The sequence below is a fragment of the Lithobates pipiens genome, unplaced genomic scaffold (genome assembly GCF_037356315.1).
Source record: "Lithobates pipiens isolate NorthernLeopardFrog02 unplaced genomic scaffold, aLitPip1_a1.2 Scaffold_16, whole genome shotgun sequence".
In the NCBI taxonomy this organism is placed as follows: Eukaryota; Metazoa; Chordata; class Amphibia; order Anura; family Ranidae; genus Lithobates; species Lithobates pipiens.
Window position 1 is genome coordinate 553808056 of NW_027507748.1, and position 15247 is coordinate 553823302.

General features: G+C 44.3%; 1 protein-coding gene across 2 annotated transcripts in view; it reads right to left on the reverse strand.

The window, feature by feature from the left end:
* Positions 1 to 2873: 2873 nt before the first annotated feature.
* The window catches only part of LOC143983615 (retinol dehydrogenase 16-like), a 74850-nt gene continuing 62476 nt past the window's right edge, over positions 2874 to 15247 (reverse strand). For both annotated transcript variants that reach the window (XM_077483533.1, XM_077483534.1), the window contains one exon: positions 2874 to 3327. In XM_077483533.1, the coding sequence (XP_077339659.1) occupies positions 3119 to 3327 (209 nt within the window). In that variant the 3' untranslated portion in view covers positions 2874 to 3118. The remainder of the gene's footprint in view (positions 3328 to 15247) is intronic.

Here is a 15247-nt window from a genome sequence, read left to right on the forward strand (position 1 = left end):
TCGAACATTGGCTGTGCGCCCGTTCGTCATAAAACTAACATTATGGGCCATTTGCCCCAAAATCGAGCGGAGTATAATGACCTATAATGCAGAGTGCAGTGCATTGCTGTCTGATGATTGGCCAAGCATGCACTATGACTCGCATGCTTTGGCCAATTATAGCTCCGGGGGTTAAGTCCACACCCAACACTATAAAAGGCCGCCTGCACGTCGGCCCTGTGTAGTGTGTTGCTGGTGTTGACCGAGAGAGTGTCATTTCACTTAGATTGAGCAGGCAGGCGATTCAGTTAGCTGCAGTGTATTTATTATATACATCCAGGCTTGTATATATATATATATATATATATATATATATATATATATATACACAAACACACATACATATACATATACAGTATCCAGTTCAGCTAGATCTGGCTGCAGTCCATTCCTGATGTACTCTTTCTACTATACTTAAGGTAGGCAGGTGATTCAGTTAGTGTATTTAATATATATACAGACAGTCTCATATATATATATATATATATATATATATATATATATATATATTTTCTGTATCTAGGCAGGCAGGCAGGTGATTCAGTGATCTGTAGTGCAAAAAATATATATACAGACTCCTACATATATATATATATATCTACTGCATTCCAGTTTAGCCAAGCCTATATCTGACTGCAGGCCATTGCTGGCGTACATTTTCAAATATACTTTCAGGCAGGCAGATGATTCAATGATCTGCAGTGCATTAAATATATATACAGTCTCCTACATATATATATCCACTGCATTCCAGTCTAGCGAAGCCTATATCTGACTGCAGGCTGGTGTTCATTTTCAAATACATTTCATTTTCAAATACATTTCAAATACCGTATATACTCGAGTATAGGCCGACCCGAATATAAGCCGAGGCCCCCAATTTACCCCCAAAAAAACTGGCAAACTTATTGACTCGTGTATAAGCCGAGGGTGAGACATGCCTGTCCATCCCTGTGTGTGTGTCCGTCCATCCCTGTGTGTCCGTCCATCCCTGTGTGTCCGTCCATCCCTGTGTGTCCGTCCATCCATCCCTGTGTGTGTGTGTCTCCATCCATCCGTGTGTGTGTGTGTGTGTGTGTGTGTGTGTGTGTGTGTGTGTGTGTGTGTGTGTGTGTGTGTGTGTGTGTCCAGCCTACCTGTGTCCCGAGCCTTTGTCCCGAGCCTCCGTCCCGTGCCTTGCCTCCTTGCCTCCGTCCCGTGCCGTGCCTTGCATCCGTCCCGTGTCGTGCCTTGCCTTGGCTCCGTCCCGTCCCGTCCCGTCCCGTGCCGTGCCGTGCCTTGCCTTGCCTCCGTCCCGTGCCCTCTTCGTCGGCGGCCATTGTAAAATTCAAAAGCTGCGCCGCCGCCTTCGCCTGTGATAGGCGGAACACTGAATTTCCCAGCAGCCTGTGTTCCGCCTATCACAGACATCGTATCATCCTCATCCGTAGTACGAGGATGATACGATGTCCGTGATAGGCGGAACACAGGCTGCTGGGAAATTCAGTGTTCCGCCTATCACAGGCGAAGGCGGAGCCGGAGGCGCGGCTTTTGAATAGAATGGCCGCTGTCTGTCTGCTCGACACGCTGATTGAGCGGGCAGACAGCGATGACTCGAGTATAAGCCGAGGGGGGCACTTTCAGCCTCAAAAAAGAGGCTGAAAATCTCGGCTTATACTCGAGTATATACGGTATACTTAATATGCTGAATAATATGCCACGTTGCACGACCGCGCAATTGTCAGTTAAATCGACACAATGCCGAATCGCAAAAAGTGCTCTGGTCTTTGGCCAGCCAAATGGTCTGGGGTATAAGTGGTTAAATGGTCCCCCGAGTAGTTTAGGGCATAATATGCAAGTATGCATCACATATTAGCATGTAATGGCAAATCTATCTGTCAAACCACTCCTCCAGCGTTGTGCTGTCAGTGCTCCAGGTGGTCTGAGACACTTCCTTGTTCACCCAGTCTTCCTTCTGGGTTTGTACTCTTCGGGCCACTTGAATGGCTGGGCTACGATAACGTCACTCCTAGGTGCTGTAATTGTGGTCTTAGTTACGCATGTGCGACTCAGATTACATTAGCGTTGACAGGCCAGGAGTGGCATTTATGACAGAAGAGACCATTGGGGTCTTCACTTATAAAAGCCCTGCCGGTCAGTGGCTTTTCAAATTTATACTTTGATATTGCTTTAATGTGAAACTTGTGCTTGCTTTTTTTTTTTTTGCCCAGATGCTCACTTCTTGGTTGAATGTAAGCAGATAAGCAGTGTACAATTGGCAGCAGGGCAAAGTACAGGGCTCAGCAGGACAGTGTGCAGGGGGTCAGCAGGGCAGAGTACAGGAGGTCAGTAGGGCAAAGTACATGGGTCAGCAGGGCAGTGTACAGGGGGTTAGCAGGGTATAGCACAGGGGACAGAAGGGCACATAGCAGGGGGCCAAGAGGGCACAGTGCAGGGGAGCCGCAGGGCACAATACAGGGGGGCAGCAATGTATGGTACAGGGAGGAGCAGTATTTTGTAACAGCATGATATTACAAGCAGTGGTGAACAACGTATTAGTGAGTTTGACCGGCATTTCCTCATCCTCTGTATAACTGAGGGTGTGGCAGGGTCTTATATACTTTGTTATAGATGGCGTGCCTCTTCCTCGCCATAGGAAGCTGAAACATATACAATAAATTTGTTCATTAGTCAGTTACTGTATGTCACCCATAGGTCCTGTGTAATAGGGTTTTCCAACCATTGATAATTGGCATCTGTGCAGATCTACTATTACAGAATGCCACTGCCAATTATCCTTATGGATAGGGAAACACAATCTTTATTGCAATGAAATACCCCTGAGGAGGCACTGAGATAATTCAAGTGTGTTTTATTCATAAATGTTATATATCAAAAGATATGCATGTGAAAATATGATGTATTATAATGTAATGCATGTGGGGTGAGATGGGTATATAGATTGATATAGATATGTAATAAGGTCACAGCAATATAGAAATCACAGAAATATGTAATTGATTAAAGTAAAATAGATCTTCAAAAAGAAGCCAATTGCTTTAGAAGTTTGGTTGAGCTGTTCTTCGTGCTTCATAGTTTCTCATTTAGGTAAATCTGGGGAGGAGTCAAGAAAATAATCTGCCACACATGTGGGAACATATGACAAGGGTATATAGATCAGCTTGGCATACCAGCCAGCAGAATAACGTGTCCATGGGTGCACTGCAGTTAGGGCATGCTCCATACAATCTGTAACAACTGTGATCTTTGGGTTGGTCATGGAACATATCTTATCAATGAATCCACAATCTGTAAAGAAAAAAAAATAGAGTAAGTGTAGAGTATCAAGAAAACCTGTCAATAATATCTATCACAGACCAGATATAAGAGGTTTGTACATGCTTGACTTGATAACAATTGAATTACCAAAAATTTCTGTTGTGGCCACTGTGACCTGAAATTTTAAATGTTTTTTTCTTGGTTACAAGAGAAGTAAAGGATTTTTTTTCTTGATTCATAATTCCAGTGGATATAAAAAGTGTACACACCACTGTTAAAATGTCTGGTTTCTGTGATGTAAAAAAATTATCATATCAGAACTTTTTTCACCTTTAATGTGACCTATAAACTGTACAACTCCATTGAAAAACAAACTGAAATCTTTTTAGGGGGGATGTACCAGTGTTCAGAATAAGGCAATCACATTCAAATTCATGCTAATTAGGAGTCAGTACGCACCTGCCACAGTGGCAGCTGCTGAAGTTTTAGGATGCGGGAGCGCCAGACTCCACCCCTCCCCTTTGAGCCCTTCCACTTATCATAAGCCCCACCCCTTATATAATCCACCCACTCTGTCCCCATGTATTTCACTAGCTTCCACCCATAGTGACAGGAGTATTTAGTGAGAGAAAAAATCAATGTAATGAAAAATTAAGACATTTCTACATTGCTTTAAACAGCTTTACAAAACCGTGATCTAACATCATATGTGACAGAATCATCAAAGACTGCAAATAAAAATGTCACTATAAAACATCATACTCATTAATTAAATTAAATCCAATTGGTTAGGAAACAAGTGGGTTTCATAATACAAACAGCAATGTGTAAAATACTGTAGCCCATAGTAACTAATCAATTAGCGCCTTTCATTGTTCAGGTATAAATTATGAATTACATATTGTAGGTGCTCCTACAGAGGAAGAGGATAGTCAGAGGAAGAGGATAGTCAGTCAGCATTACAGGATATAAACAAAGAAAATGCGGCGCACAAAGCAAAAAATATAAACGCATTTAAAGTAATGCATTCATTTATAAAAGTCCAAAACAGGTACTGAAAGTTCAGTGAATCCACAACTGATCTCCCTCCACCTCATTCAGCAGAGATAAGGAAAGTAGGGGTCCCATCACCATCACCCAACGTGACAGACCTTTACCATCAGTGCAACGATAATGCACAAATAGAAAAGCCACTTTGCTCAACTACTCCTCACAAGCAGTACACTGGAACCAGAACTCTCTCCAATCATGAACAGGTATTAAGATTCCCATGCAGTTAAGCAGTCATGTGGATAGAGAAAAATAACAACGCTCATTGCACAGATATCTTAAAAAATGATGCCCAATTTATTAAGAAAAAACAATTCCACTCACATTTAAGTTGATTAAAATAGCCAAAACAACTGAAGCGTCCAGCACTTCAGTAATAGTCGCTGTAGTGCAGTCTGTCCAGGTCCCACGTTAAGCCAGGCTCTGCCCAACATTTCGTCACTCAAAGTGCATCATCGGGGGCAAGCATTACAGGATAGTCACTCAGCATAGGCCGTCTTGAAGGGATCTGACATTTCAAATAAAATTATTTGGTTACATCAGCTTCAGGTGCATGGTAGCTGGTGGTGATCCAAGACTGATTCATCTTTATGAAGGTCAGTCGATCAACCAAGTCAGTGGACAGGCGCACCCTGTGATCAGTTACAAAGCCTCCAGCAGCACTGAATGTGCATTCCGAAAGAACGCTGGATGCAGGACAAGCCAGTAGCTCAATTGCATACTGTTCAAGCTCTGGCCAGTGATCCATCCTCAAGACCCAGTAACCCAGAGGATTTTCGGTGGGAAAGGTGTCCAAGTCTGATCTTGCCCCTAGGTATTACTGCACCATGTAAATCAGACGCTGGCGATGGTTGTTGGAACTGATCATACCTTGGGGCTGCGGACTAAAAAATTGTCTGAACACATCAGTCAGATGGCCACCTTCTCCACCGCTCCTTCTGTGACTGACCGAATCCTCAGCTACATGTTGTCCAGGACCAGGAATTTGTAACCTCCCAGTCTCTGGGAACGCATTGCACAGATCTTTCTGCAAGGCCTCCCTAAGATGTCTCATGATGGCAACATAAGGTCTGCAACCTTACCCTTGTACCGTGGATCAAGGTGAGTTGCCAGTCAGTAATGATCACTCTCCTTGATCCGCTGAATACGAGGATCCTTCCGCAGGCTTTGCAGGATTAGGGAGGCCATGCAGCGTAGGTTAGCTGAGGCATTCGGTCCGGAGTCCTCTGGGTCACTAAGGACGATATGATCTGCAGCCACCTCCTCCCAGCCACGTACAAGTCCACGGGTTTCTTGGGACTCTAAATCATCCCGAAAAGACTGCTGCTGATGCTGAGTGCCAGGCTCCACCTCCATGCTGACACAATCCTCCTCCTCGTCCTCTTCCTGTGTGATCGGTGGGCCAGCAGGAACACTGTCTGCATAAAGGGGGCCTTGAGAGGCAAGGAAGTCCTCCTCTTCCTGCCTCTGTTCTGTCACAAGTGCTCTGTCCATTATTCCACGCAGCGTGTGCTCCAACAGGTGGACAAGAGGGACAGTGTCACTGATGCATGCACTGTCACTGCTCACCATCCTTGTGGCCTCCTCAAATGGTGACAGGACAGTGCATGCATCCCTGATCATGGCCCAATGGCGTGGGGGAAAAAACGAGCTCCCCTGACCCTGTCCTGGTGCCTTAGTCACACTGGTACTCATTGATGGCCCTCTGCTGCGTGTGCAACCGCTGCAGCATGGCCAACATTGAGTTCCACCTGGTGGGCATGTCAAAGATTAGGCGGTTCTTGGTCAGGTTCAATTCCTTTTGGAGGTCAGCCAGCTGAGCACTGGCATTATGACCGGCAGAAATGCACACAGACTTTCCTGGCCTGCATCAGGACTTTCTGTAAGCACGGGTACCTGCTCAAGAACCGCTGCACCACCAAGTTAAGGACATGAGCCACACAGGGCACATGGATAAGTTGTCCATGTCAGAGGGTGAATTGCCATTGTCGCAAACCACCATTCCTGGCTTAAGTTGGCGTGGCATCAACCACCTCTCAGCCTGCCCCTGCAGAGATGACAGAATCTCTGCCCCAGTGTGGCTCCTGTCCCCCAAGCACACCAGCGCAAGCATGGCATGGCATCTTTTTGCCTGTGTACTTGCGTAGCCCCTTGAATGCCTACGAAGCTCTGCTGGTTCTGAGGACAAAGCACAGGAAGAGGCCATGGAAGAAGAAGAGGAGGGGGTGGAGGAGAGAGGTGTGTCATAATCACTACTAGTAGCATTTTGGTGGCGTGGCGGTGGAACAACCTCGAACACTACTGCACCTTGTCCTACATCCTTCCCAGCTGCCAGAAGAGTCACTTAATGCGCCGTGAAAGATAGGTAACATCCCTGTCCATGCCTGCTGGACTATGAGTCAGCGGTAATATGCACCTTACCACCCTGTCCAGCGAGGTATGGACATTGCCTTCCACATGCTGGTAGAGAGCTGGAATCGTCTTCCGTGAGAAAAAGTGGCGTTTGGGAACTTGCCACTGAGGAATTGCACATTGTACACACTCACAGAAGGGGGCCGAGTCTACCAACTGAAAAGACAGCAGTTGAAGTGCTAGCAATTTAGCCAAGCTAGCATTCGACCACTGGGCATGTGGATGGCTGGGAGTGAACTTCCTGTCCAACATACTGCCCTGTCCAATGAGGCCAAGACATTGCCTTCCACATGCCAGTAGAGAGCCGGAATGGCCTTCCGTGAAAAGAAATGGCGTTTGGGAACCTACCACTGAGGTACCCCACATTCCACAAATTCATGAAAGGGGGCAGAGTCTACCAGCTGAAAAGACAGCAGTTGGAGTGCTAGCAATTTAGCCAAGGGGTGAGCATGTGGATGGCTGGGACCGAATTTCTTTCTACGGTTTAGCAACTGGGGTAGGGAAATATGCCTGCTACAATCAGACATTGGTGTATAGCGATAGCAGATTGCCCGCAAGTTCTTGGCACACCTAATTCTACATCTTCATTCCTCTCAGTGCAGGTTTCAGAGAGGACTGAAGGTATAGTGGGGTTGGAGATCCCAGCTGATGAGGAGCAAGGAGAGGTCCGCTTTGTTCTTTGGTGTGGGTCTTTTAGGTACGCTTGTCAACGAGCTGCATGGCAGGTCAACATATGTCTGGTCAAGGATATGGTGCCCAAGCGGCTGATGTTTTGGCCACGCGAGATAGGCTTGAGACATATGTTGCAAATAGCACCGGTGCGATCTGATGCACTTGTCTCAAAAAGGCCCACACCAAAAAACTTTTGGAATAACGCGCAGAGGCAGTGCCCTGAACAAGCGTAGCTCAGCAGTGTGATGCAGTCGGTGTGCTGCTGTTAAGCTGGCCCCTGGAGGGCATCTTGCCTCATTGGAGATGTGCTTCCTCCTCTTCCTCTCTCCTATCAGGCACCCATGTGGAGTCAGTGACCTCATCATCCCCTCCCTCCTCATCACTGGAGCACACCTGGCAGTATGCTGCAGCTGGGGGAACATGAATGCCAGATTGCTGTCCTTCTTGGGCATCCCTTCTCTCTGGGCTTACGTTACTGCCTTCCTCTAGCTGGGTATCATCATCAGAGCCTTCAAAACTCTGGACATCCTCATGGAGCATGTACCCAACACTGTGCTCAAACAGGTCAGGGGGCTCCTCAGGAGGAGGACATGGTGGGGCTAGAGAAGGAGTGAGTGATGCCATTGAGACGAGGGAAGAGGCTGCGTTGGCAGCTGCTTTGCCAGTACCTTGAGCCTGGGTGAGAGAGGGTGAGGAGGGCTTGGTCATCCACTCTACCAAGTCTTCGGCATTTTGCGGCTCAACATATCCAGCTGCCGAAAATAAGGACAAGTGTGTCCCATGGCCACGTGCTGATGAGGATGCACCATGTCCACGACCAGCACCGTTGCCTCTAGACACAGAGCCTGCTTGCCCTCTTTTATTGGCTCGTGACTGTCTGCCTTTCCTTGTTGGCCTTCCAGACATACTAATGGCCTGCAGGAAGATGTAGCTGCAGAAAGCTGGGACGTATATACCAATTTTACTGCAGCTAGCAGAATCAACTGCCTGCCTGTAGTATTATTACTATGAGAACAGCAGCAATTGGGGTACACTGCATACACTGTGCAGATGGCACAATACACCGACTGTAATTGATGCAGCACTCCCACTGATTTAGGCCTTAAATTCGCCCCGTCTAGGAATATTAGTAATTTACAGACCTACATGGATAGTCACAAATACGTGAGAAAATTGAACATCCAGGGGTATTTAGTTTCTAATCCTAGGATTAGAAACCAATACTCACATTCAGGTTTGTCTAATGCATCCCTGTTCAATCCCCCTGGACATCTTTCTTCGTCCTTGAAAGTTTTTAAAGATCTGGCTCTTAAGGACCTAGAGGATATGCAGATAAAAATAGCTAGAAATAAGAAGGATATAGATGCAGGAATTGAGTCTCTCTGTGCAAATAAAAACTTGGTTATCTGTCCGGCTGATAAGGGGGGTGGTATAGTCATCCTTAATAAGGATGACTATATGTATCGTATCCTTGGCGACGAGGCCACTTACACTCCTTTGACTTCTAACCCCAATGATAAATACAAACAGATTCTCAAGGCCATTGTCACCACTGGCTTTGAGAGAAATATACTTAAGAAGGAAAGGGCCTTTTTGGTTCCTAGAACCCCAAGGATCCCCATTATTTACTACCTACCGAAGGTGCATAAGAGTCTTACCTGCCACCCGGACGTCCCATTGTTAGTGGGATTGATTTCATCACTTCCCGGGTGGGCAGGTATATAGACTTCTTTTTGCAACCTTTGGTACGTATGATGCCATCTTATGTTAAGGACATGCGGCATGTCATTAACCTTCTTGGTGGACGCATGCCCCAAAAGGGGACTTTGCTTGTGACTGCTGATATCACTTCCTTGTATACCGTTATCCCCCATTGGTTGGGTTTGGAGGCAGTATTTGAATTTTTTAATCGATCTTCTAACTTGCCTCATGACCAGGTTGAGTTTATTATGACGTTGCTTGAGTTTGCAGCGACTCATCATTTTTTTTGGTTTGATGGTCATTTTTTTCGTCAGGACAGGGGCGTTGCTATGGGGCTAAGTATGCCCCCAGTTTGGCAAACCTCTTTATCACCAAATGGGAGGAAGATGTCGTCTATGCTCAGTCAAGACCTCAGGTGACCTTATGGGCCCGGTATATAGACGACATCCTCCTCCTATGGGATGGCAGTGAATCTGATCTTTCTGCCTTTATGGAGGAACTTAATCGCAATGACAGAGGAATTCATTTACCGTATGAGGCTAGTCTTGAAAAATTCATTTTCTAGATCTTACAATTTCTGTAAACGGTGAACAGTTTGTCACTTTTACCTATTTTAAATCTACTGATAGGAACTCATTTATTCCTTCCAATAGTTGTTATCACCCTGCGTGGCTGGGAGCAGTACCAAAGAGACAGTTTTTAAGACTTAGGCGCAACTGTACAGAACACAGTGTGTTCTTGGAACAGGCCCAATTTCTGACTCAGAGATTTGTTGATAAATGCTATTCATCTGAATCTCTAGCAAACACCCTTGATCGGGTTGGGCGTATTGATAGAGCTGATTTGTGAAAGAGAAAACAGGAGGCAATAGGAATGAATCCTTTCAAAATCCATTTATCACTAACTACTCATGTCAATATTCTAGAATTAAACATATTATAAATAAGCATTGGCATGTTCTTAAAAATGATTCTGTCCTTAAGTCTATTTTGCCTGATAAGCCCCAGGTGGCCTTTAGAGGTGTACCGTTCATGAGGGATAGGTTAGCTCCTAATGTTTTCAATCCCCCGATTATAAGACCTACCTTCTTTTCGGAACATACTGGTTATTACCAATGTAGGAAATGCCAGGTCTGTGCCATTAATGGGTGTCATACTAGAAGGAGTACTACTTTCCGTTCAAGTTGCACATCTAAGACCTATATAATGGAGCCTTTTATCACCTGTGCGATTGAAGGTGTAGTGTACATGCTGCAGTGCCCGTGTGGCCTTCAGTATGTGCCCCGTACCAAACGTCTATTGCAGGTGCGCCTCAATGAACATATTGGGAATATACGGAGAGGTTACACTAAACATTTGGTATCAAAGCATTACCTTATGGTGCATAATAGGGACCCCTCTAACACTGTTTTTGGGCATTGATAAATATAGACCCATTGGAGGGGTACCCACCTGGTCAGAAGTATCTCTCGGTTAGAGATGACATGGGTGCAAAAGCTAAAGTGTTGCACCCCTTTTGGTTTAACCCCTTCCCGCCGCGTGTACGCAGATGTGCGTACAACGCTTCCGGGGGTTATACTGGGATGATGCCTGCAGTTGCAGGCATCCTCCCGGTACCGTTTTTTTAGAGCTAGCGATCGGCTTTCCACCCATAACAACCGATGCGGCTAAAAGCCACTCTTACCTGAGCCCCGATGAACAAACCACCACTTCTGGCGGCTAGGGACAGACTGTAATGAAGCCGTAAGCGGCTTCATTCCAGTCTCCTAATTGTAAACACGTAATCAACGTCATGACGTCACTTCCCGTTTACTCGGCTGCCAGTGGCGCCGGATTAAAAAAAAATACAGTATTCAGAATCGCCTAAAATGGCGATCTGAATACTTAGAAGTGTAAAGGAGGGATGGGGGGTCTTTTAGACCCCCCATCCCTCCATAAAGAGCACCTGTTACCACCTATTACTGTCACAAGGGATGTTTACATTCCTTGAGACAGCAATAAAAGTGATAAATTTTTTTTTATTAATTTTTAAATAAATAAGAAAACTTTTTTTTAAAGCACCCCTGTCACCGCGAGCTTGTGCAGCAAAGAAAACGCATACGCATATGTAAATTGTGTTCAAATCACACATGTAAGGTATCGCCGTGATCGTCAGAGCGAGAGCAATAATTATAGCACCAGACCTCCTCTGTAGCTCTAACCTGTTAACCGGAATTTTTTTTTAAAGCGTCGCCTATAGAGATTTTTAGTTTGTCATCATTCCACCAGTGCGTGAAATTATAAAGTGTGACATGTTTGGTATCTATTTACTCGGCGTAACATCATCTTTCACATTATGCAAAAAAATTGGGCTAATTTTACTGTTTCTTTTTTTTTAAATTCATGAAAGTGTCCCTTTTCCCAAAAAGTTGCTTTTGAAACACTGCTGCACAAATACCATGTACCATAAAATATTGCAACAATCGCCATTTTATTCTCTAGAGTCTCTGCTAAAAAAATATATATAATGTTTGGGGGTTCCAAGTAATTTTATAGCAAAAAATATGGATTTTAACTTGTAAACACCAAATGTCAAAAATAGGCTTAGCCATGAAAGGGTTAAACATCAAGGTGGCTGTAAACTCTTTTATTGATAATTCTTAGTTATTATGAGTCTATCTTTGGCAAATTTTTAAAGAAACGTTTTTCTTGTGACATTGTTTCTGTGAACTTGGTCTGAGGCCCAGTTAGCTGGCTGCCTGTTTTGATATATGGGGATTGTCAAACTAAATGAACCAAATATGATTTTTAGTGGAATGACAACATCTGATTGGGAGTCTCTATATTGGACTATTTGGTCTTTTGACTAATTGTCTTTATATTTGATTATCTATTTTTTATATTTGGGATTACTCAGATGTTTCCAGGGTATGATATAATTGCTGGTAAACATCTGTTTGTGTTCCTTTTTGGTAATTTTATTGATATTTTTAAATTGCTGTATCCATTATTTATGGGTTCAGCTTTATTAGTGGTATTTCTAATGGGGTTATATCAGTATTGGCAAATAAAATGCCTCTCTGCTATGCCCAGTTTCCTTATGCCTTGTTTTGTATACCATGTATAATTTCTGCTTCCAGCAGATACAATGGGGCTGAGGTTTTAAGTATTTTTTCTTATTTTAAAGTTTTTGCTATTCATATTATTTGTGTGGTGAACGGATTGAGTTTAAGTTTATTTTCCCATGTTCAAGATGGTGGAAGTGGAGCTTATGGATCTCAGACCGAGGCTTGGATTATTTGTGTTGTTACTTAAGCAGTGCGTCAGAACGCCGCCCGTTTCCCGTGACCACGTCTTTGGAGTGACGAAACACGTTGGGAGGAGCGACGTTCTGACGTCACCGCATGCTACACCAGTCCCAGGAAGCTACGGGCGGTAGTTGTGGGCCGGACGGCTCGTGTATACTTTTATGGCAATTATAATATCAGAATAATTTGAGTGTATATTTGTGTGTTTTTTAAATTTACAAAAGGTTTTATGATATGCGAGCATTCCTTTTTTTCATATTTGAAACGGCTTATTGTTGCCCGATACCCTGCGGCTGAGAGTGAGTGATTGCATTCCTGCTATCTTGTGTGACAACTTGTTGATTAACCATTGTGCTTCTGGGTCCCTTTTTCCGAAAGGGTGTGTGTTGAATTAATCACAGAGATTCTGCTGACACGTCTTGCATGCACCTTTCTAGTCAGACATTGGACACTTTATATGAACTTTAATTTGTTTGGACTTTTTAACAATTATTTTTTTCACAAATTGATTGATTTAAGAATTTATAAGTAATTTATTAAGGTGATTTTTTTTATGTTGATTTTTTTCATTATGGATGTTTTATGATATCCGGGATTAATTTATATATTGATTGAAATAATTTTTTTTTATTATTATATTGTATTAAACTGGGGTTCATATTTGCTAGTTTATAACACTATTAGGGTGTAGGTGATTATAATTTTTGAATTATTTTTGATTGGAAAACTGCACAAGTAACCAATTTATTTAATTTAGTTATTATTTAAAATAATTAGTTTTCACTTATTAGCGCGGCTTCTTGTATATAGATATTTGCTGCAGCATCATGCCTGCGGTATAGGATCAGCAGAACACCAGCAATTGGGGTAGCTTTAGGTGCACACTGTGCTGATGACACAATACACTGACTGTAATTACTGCAGCTGCCTGCCTGTGGTATAGGATCAGAAGAACACCAGCAATTGGGGTAGCTTTAGGTGAACACTGTGCTGATGACACAATACACCGACTGTAATTACTGCAGCTGCCTGCCTGTGGTATAGGATCAGAAGAACACCAGCAATTGGGGTAGATTTAGGTGCACACTGTGCAGATGACATAATACACCAACTGTAATTACTGGAGCTGCCTGCGGTATAGGATCAACAGAACACCAGCAGTTGGGGTAGCTTTAGGTGCAAACTTTGTAGATGACACAGTACACCGACTAATTGCTACAGCTGTTTGCGGATAGAATCAGCAGAACACCAGCAATTGGGGTAGCTTTAGGTGTACACTATGCAGATGACACAATACACCACTGCAATTGCTGCAGCAGCTGCCTGTGGTATAGGATCAGAAGAACACCAGCAATTGGGGTAGCTTTAGCTGTACACTGTGCAGGTGGCACAATACACCCACTGTAATTGCTACAGCTGCCTGAGGTATAGGACCAGCAGAACACCAGCGATTGGGGTAGCTTTAGGTGTACACTGTGCAGGTGGCACAATACACCGACTATAATTGCTACAGCTGCCTATGGTATAGGACCCAGCAGAAGGCCATCAATTGGGGAAGGTTTAGCTGTACACTATGCAGGTGGCACAACACACTGACTAATTGCTACAGCTGCCTGTGGTATAGGACAAGGAGAACACCAGCAATTGGGGTAGCTTTAGCTGTACACTGTGCAGGTTGCACAATACACAGACTGTAATTGCTACAGCTGCCTGTGGTATAGGACCAGCAGAACACCAGCAAGTGGAGTAGCTTTAGCTGTACACTGTGCAGGTGGCACAATACACTGACTGTAATTGCTGCAGCTGCCTGTGGTAAAGGACCAGAAGAACACCAGCAATTGCGGTAGCTTTAGGTGTACACTGTGCAGGTGGCACAATACAGGGACTGTAATTGCTGCAGCAGCTGCCTGTGGTATAGGATCAGAAGAACACCAGCAATTGGGGTAGCTTTAGGTGTACACTGTGCAGGTGAAACAAAACACTGACTAATTGCAACAGCTTCAAAGTAAATTCAGACACTGTCTCTCCATCTATATCTCTCTCTCTTAGCCGAAGCAACACACTACACAAGGCCGCCCCGCAGGCAGCCTTATATAGTGTGGGGCGTGTACTAAACCCCCTGGCATCCTGCCTGTGGCCAATTATGGCTCTCTTCACTGACGGCGCTGTGATTGGCCATGCATGCTTGGCCAATCATCAGCCAGCAATGCACTGCGATGCCGCAGTGAATTATGGGCCATGAGCGCCACTCGAATTTGCCGTGAACGAGCCATAATGTTCGGATTTTCCCGAACGGGCGAACAGACGACGTTCGAGTTGAACATGGGTTTGACAAACACGCAGCTCATCCCTAGTAGGCACTGTCATAGGTGGGTATTCCTAACTGGTATGGTGTATTGTGACACCTTTTGACATCTTCCAGCATCAGCATCCTTTGTAGTTCTCAGGATTCAGTCAAATGGCATCCCGACATCCCAAAGACACAGAATAAGTTGGTTGCAGAAGACTTCTTTGTCAGATGCTGTAATCCTAGGCCTAAAAGAGGGAGCTATATAATGCACAGCATTTGTCAATGACCATGTGTCTTGCTTTAGATGTCTGAATGGTGAAGTATCTCCACTCAGCCTCCACTGACAGGTGATTACTTTGTCAAATATGGACCTGGCTTGCAACTCAACTCTTCACTTGCATCTACATTTTTATTTTGGTTAGCTTTATCTTTTACCTTGCTGTACTTTAAATTCAGACATGACTATTGATAGATCAATTTTTGTAGGCATCATCAAAACGTTTTATCACATTTTCCTTTAATGTTTGTGTCCCAGCTAT